Source organism: Ixodes scapularis, unplaced genomic scaffold (assembly GCF_016920785.2).
Source record: "Ixodes scapularis isolate PalLabHiFi unplaced genomic scaffold, ASM1692078v2 PGA_scaffold0__279_contigs__length_252992795, whole genome shotgun sequence".
Classification (NCBI taxonomy): Eukaryota; Metazoa; Arthropoda; class Arachnida; order Ixodida; family Ixodidae; genus Ixodes; species Ixodes scapularis.
The window spans coordinates 125526817-125536685 of NW_024609835.1; the positions used below are offsets into that span (position 1 = coordinate 125526817).

Below are 9869 nucleotides of genomic sequence, written 5' to 3' on the forward strand. Positions count from 1 at the left end.
TGTCAGCAGCCTTAGCTGTTCGGTAAGTGACACAAACTGCTATCTCACACAATATGCTCTCTATGACACAGTGGTGCACAAGATAAGGTGCATGCACCCATTCACACATGAGCAGCAGTTCTCTGTTTCAGCTATGACCATCGCTATGCTCAGTGTTTGGTAAAGTACACCTAAAGAGTACTTAAAGTACCCACAAGGTAAAGGAGAGGTCATGTGCTTCAAGTGAAATAGTAAGTACACTGGATGCAATGTACTTGAAGTGAAGTACTATAGATACAATGTACTTCAAAAGTAAACTGCAAGTTCTGTTTAAGGGGGGACACTACCTAGAAAAAAAAATTCAGCAAAAAAGGTAGATTTTGAAAAATGCCATATTTACATCCACTAACATCTGAAGAGTATCCCCAGAAAGCTTCTTTAGTTTACACTGCATAGTTATTTTTTTATTCATTATTTTCCATCCACCAGTGCTAAAGGAAACATAGAGGTTGGAGCACTTTGAATGTGTTTTTCTCCGTTTCACTTTATGGCATAAATTTCACTTTAGCAAAACTATTGTTTGGTAATAGGACGGAAGGAAAGACTCGCACATTGTTTTTCATAACTGGAATTTAATTGGCAATGCAAATGTGGCATTGTTCTTTTTTACTTTGTGGATGTCTTAAAGATGTGAAGATTTTGTCGGCAACATAAAGGCAAAAAAATTTGATTTTTCACCGCAATGTTAGCAATCAATCAATTACTTTTTGGAAATTTTGTTTTCATAGTTGCACTGTCCAAGCATCCTGCTGCGTTTCTAGTGAAGAAAAACATCCAGCATTACTTTAGTTTTCTAATGATAGTTTTCCTAAACAAAGTCAGTGAGCTCCCGATAAAAATGACTATAATTTATTTTACGATTCATGTATGCAGCTGAAATTTTGCACTGCATTCTGCCTTGCAACTGCCAGTATTCCATTCATATTAAGCCAAAGGTTCAAAAGTTGACCCTTTTGGGTAGTGCCCCCCTTAAGACAATCTTTCATGATTCTCTTTCAACCCCTATACGGTGATGTTTTAACTGGCATGCATTGCCTCAGCGGCAATCGGAGGGTGCATCACTTATTTTCCGAAATGGCGGCGAATAATAGATGATGTCAAGTGGCAACAAAGTACCGTAAAACTCCGTAAGAGAACCCACTCAAAGTGAAGAGATAAATGGTGAAAGAGATGAGGTGGGCTATCTTTACAGATAAGACAGCATAACTTTATCAAAAATGGATGATAAACACAGGGGCACTTGCTACAACCCATGTGACACGGGAACTGAAACTGCAGATCGCGGACAAGGCGAATTCATCTTTCACAATGCGATAAGCACGTGGGAATTCGCTACAAACTCCTGTGTCACGGGAAAGGATATCGCAGACTGCAAGTGCAGCAGATTCGTGTTTTACAGTAAGATAAACACGCGGAAAATGGCTACAAACTTTCGTGCCACGGGAACTGATATTGCATGCGAAGGCCACTGACAAAAAATTTGGGAATTGCATACGGACTCGCATGTCAGGGGAACCAGTGGTGTATCCAGGAATTTTCTTTTTTAGGGTGGGTGAGGGTCGAAGGCAAGAAGGATATAATAAAGTTTTATGTGTCGTGGGCAACTTTTCATGGACATACGTTTTGTCGACACTCCTTACGCGAATTGCACGCTGTATGGACATTTCGTTACGCGTGTATCGCTGGGGTGATACACGCGTTGAGTGGGAAAAACCAAAGATGAAGTGTGGTGTGCCGTTCAAGCACTGAGTGCATCAGTGGCTGACGCTTTGGGCTTCTGCGAGCAAGTGCTCAAGCTGTCGCCGTTCAAAGGTACAAATGCAACGGCAAAATTCATCAGAGTTTTTGGCCACTTGTTCGACGTCCTCAATTCTAGGAACTCGTTGGCAAGATCCGACAAGGCTGCCTTACGGAAGCAGAATGAAGCATGCTGGAGGGCATTCTTTTCTGAGGCTCGAGCATACATCAAAGGACTGAAAGACCCTTCAGGGCCCGTTTGTTCAAAGCGCTAACCGCGGCTAAAGTTAGCCGCAGTACCTAGGAGAGGGATTTTGAGATCACGTGACTGGGCTCGGTAGGGATGCGGGGAAACATGGCGGTGCCCTAGTGGGTGAGTGCCGGTCGCTTTGGAACTAATATGTCGTAGCTGCAATATCGGGCGCGTTAGTCAGCAACGAATGGTGCAGGAAGCTTTTGCTTTGCCTTACCTCACTTAAACCGCAAAGCATGGGCAATGACATCGCCGCATTTTTTAGATAGTGTTTCGATTCTGGGCATTTCTAAGCCTAAATGAATGCGATAATTGTCGGCATGGCAACGTCTTTGGAAAGCGGATTGTTGATAGCACACAAAAGCAGACAGCGTCCCGACAGACTTTTTTTCTAAATTATCCAAGCATCGCGAGGAGAACGCTGGAAGTGTAATTCTTCGGTTCACGCGCGCTGGCCTTCCTCTGATAAAAGATTTGAAGTAAAAAACCATAATAAGGCTTTAACGAACGCGCGTGCAAGGCAAAATTTGTTTTATACTTTCTGCTTTAGAACGGTTACTACTGCAGACGCTAGCACGTGCGACGCGTGCAGGTACAGTCGTAGCATGCACCTCGGTGCTTGGATAATTTGGAAAAAAGGTCTGTTGGGATACCGTCTGCTTTTGTGTTCGATCAACAATCCGCTTTCCAAAGACGTTGCTATGCCGACAATTATCGCGTTCATTTAGGCTTAGGAGTGCCCAGAATCTAAACACGATCTAAAAAATGCGGTGATGTTATTGCCCATGCTTCGCGGTTTAGGTGAGGTAAGGCAAAGCAAAAGCCTCCTTCACCATTCGTTGCTGACTAACGTGCCCGATATTGCAACCAAACCGACATATTAGTTCCAAAGCGAGCGGCGCTCACTCACTGGGGCACCGCCATGTTTCCCCGCACCCCTACCGAGCCAGTCACGTGATCTCAAAATCCCTCTCCTAGGTACTGCGGCTAACTTTAGCCGCGGTTAGTGCTTCGTGCAAACGGGCCCAGGACGTCCTATTTTGGAAGGGTTAAAGAAAACCGGCCTCACCGGTTTCTTGATCGGCATTACAAGTACCGAAAAACTGTTCATTGAGCTTGTCGGTCAGTAGCGCCTAAAGTACCTCCTAACACACAAGCTGGGCCAGGACCACGCTGAGAATTTCTTCGGGTACATTCAAGGACGGCGAGGGTTTAACAACCCTACGGCTGCGCAGTTCATGGCTTCGTACAGACGATTGTTGATTCAGACAGAAGTGAAGTCTTCCAACTCAGGAAATCGCTCTCAAGACATGGTATCAATCCTGACTGGACCTATTATTGTGCCTGAAGAAGTTGCAACCAGTACTCTTACCGACACCAGAAGGGCACCCATCATGCAGCCAGAAGACCATGATTACACATACCGCATTGACTGTCCTGAAAGTCTGTCCCCTAGTGTCACTTCTGTGGTGCCACACATTGTGGGCTTTGTTGTCCGCAAAGTTTGTTCAACTACAACATGCCAAGAGTGTATCGCAGCCCTGCATTCACAAGAGCTAGCACCTCTTATTAAGCAAAAAAACCGGGGTGGACTTGTTTCTCCATCACAAGATGTCGTCAGGCTGTGCGAAGCTGTCGAGAAAGGGCAGCGGTGGTTGCAGGCCGAGTGGGAAACCGTCAAAGCGGTGCAGCATAGGACCAAACAGCTGGTCTTAGAAGTGTTGAATGCACTGCCAGGGAAGATGGTTCTTGCAACTGGAACCACACCTTCTAAACTGCGATCCTCTAGACAACCACATTTAGAGCTTGTGTAAGAAGCTGGCTGAAGAGTATCTGAAGGTCAGAATTCACCACATGACAAACGAAAGGAACAGAGAAATAAACAAGGAAGGGTAAAGCCACTTCTGTCAAGGTTGATTATTTTCAGCCATCAGTAAAATAAACCTATCAATGTGACAGTTTTAACCAAGGCTTGGTTTTAACTCATCAATGTGATATTTTAAAGGGATTTTTAAAGTTTGTAATTGTCTCGCTGCTTATTATAGGCCAACTGAGTGCTAAGAAGCAACAAATAAATTATCATCACACAAGCTGTTTGTTGTTTGCACTGTTTTGTAACCGCCACTACCTTGATAGAATGCACGGCAAAGCGCGAACGCGGTTGCGGCGATATGCGGGTTCTTGCCCAAGGCAAGATGGCCGTCGCCCGCTTAGCCAAGCTTTGCCCCCTCCCATCTGTACGTATAGGCGGCCTCCAGTCCAGCAAAATTCTTTACATCCTCCTTGGGGGGGGGGGTGACCTGCTGCAAACTCGCTTGTCACACGTGTATTGGTACCTCAGATCGCACGGTTGATGTGAATCATGTCAGGCATTGGGCATTGCGTGATGTCTGACGGAAATTGGGGGGTGGGCGATATTTTGGAATTTTTACGTTACGGATATTTAGCCAGAGAAATGGGATAGGCAATTTCTCAGGGGAGGGTGCCCTTACGGGACTTTACTGTAGTTATTTTCCGAAATGGCACCAAATTCAAAAGTCCCTCCGACTTCTGGAATTGTCGCCTCTTGCACTGGCTTGGTGCACCCAAGGGGGTAAAAACATACTAGGAGTGAGCGTAATGTCAGCCCCGTAGCTTCTGCAAGCTATCATCTCGTGGAGGAGTGTCCTGTGAATGTGCAGGCAAGCGGTGATAATTTATCATAATGTGACACCTCAGACTGTGGTGTGGAAAAATTCAGGAATTTTCAAGTCGAAGGAAAAAACAAGACAGGAGAATGTTTCAGAAACATTGAGAAGCTCTTCCTTGTTATCTTTTTCTTTGAGCTGAAAGTTTCTTAATTTTTCTGCACCACAGTCTCGGGTGTTACGTCAGGCACGTAGCCAGGATTTTGTTTCGAGGGGGGCCCGCCCATGACGAAATGCTGTATGAGAGGGGGGAGAGGAGGTCCCAGCAAAATAGAAGATTTCGAGGGGGGCCCGGGCCCCATGGGCCTCCCCCCTCGCTACGTGCCTGTGTTACATTATGATTAGTCGTCCTCTCCCAATATTTTTAACTGCCTCACTTGTGCTGACCGAACGAGAAGCAGCAAGAGCTCAAAAAGACACGGGAAAGCCGCCCCTAGAACAAACGGAGCGATGTATTTTCTGCTCCCGTTTCTGCTGAATAGAATATCCTTCCCAGTATTTCTTCAGAATTGATGAAGCACCATTTTGTGATACAAATTCAATGAGACCAAATTTGGGGAATTTACCTTAATGCAGAAGTACTTCCCAACACTGGCTATGATGCAATTGCAGAAAAATGAATCATGTGTGGTTCCACCAGAAGCATAGCTAAGGTGACCACAGGCACAGGGCCCGTTTTGGCCAGGGCATTCAAATTTAAGAGGTTAATTTTGGCTGTCCTATCATTTTTTCATAATGAAGCCTCATGTCCAGCTTTCCTCGGAACGTGCTTTTGATATCAGCACAGAGTGAGTGGAAGAGAACAAAAAAATTCATACTCATTGACTTTTAAAAATAAACATACTATGGAAATGTTACCTGCCATAGAGCCAATTTAGAGCTCTTTTTTGGGTTCCACCTGCCAATATGTTTTGTTTGCACAGACATGTACCGGGGAATTTCGCATTCTACTATATTTGGCATGCTTCAGTTTTGCAGAGTTGGTGAGAAAAATACTTGTGTACTCAACTACTCAGCGAAAAACTCTGGAAAAGTGTGCGCTTTTACGGTGATGCGATAGTGGTAGAACTTTTTTGCTTTTTCCTTTTTGCCTCTCCCTCTCCCCATGACAACTTGTTTTCTACTGCAAGTATTATGGCCACCCTAGGCATAGCCCAGCATTTAACCTCCATTATTCTACTTAGTTTGGCATCCCAACATTGTTTTAATCTGGAATGTGGCAGCGAAAGAAAGTCTCATTGTACTTTGCATGAATGTGATAGGACGGTTGATGTTTCAGCATTTTTCAGCCTACCGGAGATGACAAAGACGCTAAGGAAGGAGTTAGCACCAGGCCACACATTATGAAGTGTAAAACAGCCTTTGTTAAAATAATCGTTGACAAAAACCCAAATTTATGCTTGTAAATGTACACACCCAATGGTTGTCAAAGAACCAAATATTGCAGGCAAGTGCCGACCACCAGGAATATCCACAATACCTCGTGGTTTTAGCTGAAGGTACCGTCACAAACAAATAAAATATCTTGCAGGTTCCCCTTTCTGACCCCACAATGGACAACGGTGATGCTGGTGCCGTCACCTTGGTTCTTATAAAATGTGGCAGCCACCCCCGTTGTATTGGTTTATGTCTAACGGGACGAGCATGCACAAAACCAGGACAGGCTCGTAGCAGACAGCATAAATGGCGAAAATTGATAACGCCCCTGTATTGCCACCTTTGCTGTGAGACATTCTGTGGGTGCACTTATTTCTTGCATCAATGCTACAAAGGGGAGCCTGTGTCGAGCCGGTTGGCACCCACTTGACATCAGTGATATTGCAAATGACAAGCGACCATATTCACTCATAGAGTATGCATAAAACTAGGAGCGAAATTTGAATATAAATCCAGTTGGTTTACCGGCTCCATCCGCTTCTTATCCGGACTGCTTCGTCCTCTGGTGGGCCTCCCATGTCCAGCCTCAGACTTGCGTCGCTTGGACCTCGGTGGAGACGGACTTTTCCCGGGGCTCTTTCTTCTTGCGGGAGAAAGATCGCTGCTCGAACCCCTTCTTTTCACTTTATCGGGTGACCTGCTCCTTGCCCCCGGACGAGGAGGCGAGAGGTCACTGTCGGAATCGCGTCGCCTTGCCAATGCTACGTCCTTCTGTGGCCGGTTCTCTCGTCGCGGAGAAAGATCGCTGTCGGAGCCTCTCGGGACGCTCTCAGGCCTCGCTCTATGTGGAGACAAGTCGCTGTCGGAGTCGTGCCTCTGGGGTGAAGGGACCCTTGCATGCTTTTTGGGCGACAAACGTGGTGACTGGGGCTCAACTTTCACTCGGATTCGTTTCTTTTCGGGTGACCCACGGGAATGGCGGTCCTCTCCTCTCCTAGTCGGGCGACTTGGTGACCCACTGCGCTCCGAACGGTGTCTGTCGCCCAGTCTGGGTCTTGTTCTCGTCGGAGACAGATCACTGTCAGAAGCGGCCATAGAAGACACGTGTCTAGCATCTTCGCTCCTGCCTTTGGATCTACTCTTGGTTTTTTCGTGATCTTCTGACGGTTCGGATTTTATTTTAACGGGTGGAGGGTCAGTGTGTCTCTCGTGCCGTACGTCCCTCTCCTGCAACGGATCATGGCGATGGGAACTCTCCTTCCTGTGTTTCCTTGTGTGAGACAATGGGTCGCCGCTCACGCCGTGCCTCGAAGATGTGTCCGCCGGCGAGTGGTTTCCACGATGCGATCGCTGCTTCTTTTCGGGGGACTTTTCGGATCGCCTTGTCTTCGACGGTGAGGATTTTTTTCTCGGGGGAGATGCGTCGCTATCCGAGTCATGTCTCCCCTTTCGAGGTGGCGAACGGTGGTCGGAGGGTGGGGTCCTTTTGCGAGCGTGCCCTTCCTTTTGCTGAGCCTTCAATGTCTTGGGAGACTTCCTGGACGTGTCAACAGTCACGGGCCTCTCCGGAGACAGATCACTGTCGGAATCGTGCCTAGTTCTGTGGGTAGACTTTCTGGGTGGAGATCCATCACTGTCTGTTCCCGAGCCAGCGCGCTGGACAGGAGACTTCGGCACGTCCCTCGATGAATCTTTAATATGAGCATGTACAAATTTCGGTTATGCTCCTAACAAGAATATATACAACCTCAAACTAAGGTCTTTGCTCCAACTCAATCAAATCTCCCCAGACCCCTAAATACTGTTCTCAGTTCCCTAAGCTTCGTAAATAATGTTATAGACTGCACACTTCTTCGATACACTTCCCAGCTTACTCCAAACAGATGCCATTTTCAGCGTTTGTGGGTAAGGTGCATGCTTCACTCGCTTTCCAGAGCGACAGACATGCACGACCTGGCCTGTAGAGATCGCACGCTGGGCTGAGTATTTATAAACACTGGAATGGTGTTGTCGTTCATACCTGCAGGGACGGCGCCAAGGGGAGGCGAGGGGTGGCGGGCGCCTCCCCTAAAATTTCTTCTGCCACCCCAAGATGAAGGTGCCTTGTACACAAATAATTGCCTATGACGTCGGCTTGAAAACCCAGTCTAACGAGTGTCCAGACTTTAGAGCCGTTCATGCCTTTTATTTTTTTTTTCTATTAACTTCCAGCCACTGGAAGTCGTACTGCGGGCGAGTAAGCTATCAAGCGCTTTAAAAAAAGCAGCTCCCCTTTGTGACGCCTGCTAGCTTTTCTCTCCGTATTCCGCTCTGTGGTGCTTTTCTTCAGCGGAGACCGGAGACGTGAACAAAGGGGAGCATGGGGAATTCTGGACTGTCCCAGAAAGGGAAGCAAAACCTGGTTGTGAGTCTGAGCACAGGGGGCAGAGGTCCCTGCTTTGATTACCCCCCCCCCCCCCCCCCCCCCCTTCCTTCTCGGGTCTCCACATTTCCCTTTTCAAAGAGCACACCGCACATAAGCTATCTTCGATAAGCCCGTGGGCGACAGCACCTCAGAGCGACCTCCCCCCCCCAATTTGGTTCGCCCCCCCATGGGCTCCCCCCATTATGAAGATCTTGGCGCCGTCCCTGCATACCCGCAGCACAGCTCACCTTTGCCCAGAGTTTTCCACTGGCCGGACGCGTACTGCTCGGCGACCCGGGCATGCAGCGGCCGGTCGTCGAGGACAGCGGCGACTACGGGAACGTCTTCGTCTTCTGGACTCCCTTCGCGAGAGTGGGCCGACGGGATATGCTTGAGGTCGACGTCGTCGTCCAAGATTCGCAACCTGAAGAAAACGTCGCACACGCCAGCGATCGTTATGGCCACTCACGCCACGGATTCGCGGTCGCGCCACGGATTCAACGGTCGCAGAATCAAGTTCCACGACTCAGGTTTCACTTTTCACCGGTACCGTCTCGACGTGATGTTGTTGACGTCGACGTGGTGCGGCGGCGTCAACACAGCGAACATTGACGCTACGGCGGCAAACACTTGGAATCGAAACGGACGGAACGGACACTGAATCTCCGTTGTAAAACTGCGACTATTTCTTTCAAGCTACACTACCTGACAGCCATCTGGCATTCGAACACACGCGGAAGGTCAAAGGCACTCCAAGATTATTGACTCCGATCAGAGTTCCCGGGGTTAATCTTTGAACCACTTACCTGCCGAGAGTTTGATTGATTTTATCAGTATTATACGATCAGCACATGTTACCTTTGAACGGCTGAAGCTTTCGGTCGTTTCTTTTTTTTCTTTTCTTTCCCGGACATGTATTTCTCCAAATATTTAAGTTTGTCGACGCTTTTCCTGGGACCAACGACTTCGTCCGAGGACGCCATGTCGGCAACGCTTCTCTCGCTTGTTTACAGTTTGTCTTTCTTTCTCTTTCTTTCATTCTTTCTCTTTTTTTCGCTCTAACCTTCTCTCTTTCCCTTTCTTTTTTTCTTTTTTTGTGGTTCGGACAACTGATGGTAGATGGAGGCACTGTGCAATCATATCTGGCTACTGCATAGTGTGTAGGTCTAGGCCCGGGAAAATTAAATCAACAAGTGCCTGTACTAAATCCTCTAAAAAGAGAGGTCATGTTCTATTACTTTGCGTCCGACTTTTCGTATGCATGTCTGTAAAGTAAGAAATTCGTCTTCCTTGATATCCATCCGGGCTGGGCACAGGTATTCAAAGATGTTTCAGGAATACAAATACTAAACTCTCGAAATAAATTAAAAAA

General features: G+C 47.3%; 1 protein-coding gene across 1 annotated transcript in view; it reads right to left on the reverse strand.

The window, feature by feature from the left end:
• The window catches only part of LOC8041672 (BUD13 homolog), a 29085-nt gene extending 19577 nt beyond the window's left edge, over positions 1 to 9508 (reverse strand). The window contains exons 1-3 of the mRNA XM_002414868.3: positions 9356 to 9508; positions 8746 to 8921; positions 6619 to 7784 (exon numbers count right to left, since the gene is read on the reverse strand). Coding sequence (XP_002414913.3) covers positions 6619 to 7784; positions 8746 to 8921; positions 9356 to 9480 — 1467 coding nt within the window. The 5' untranslated portion in view covers positions 9481 to 9508. The remainder of the gene's footprint in view (positions 1 to 6618; positions 7785 to 8745; positions 8922 to 9355) is intronic.
• Positions 9509 to 9869: the final 361 nt, after the last annotated feature.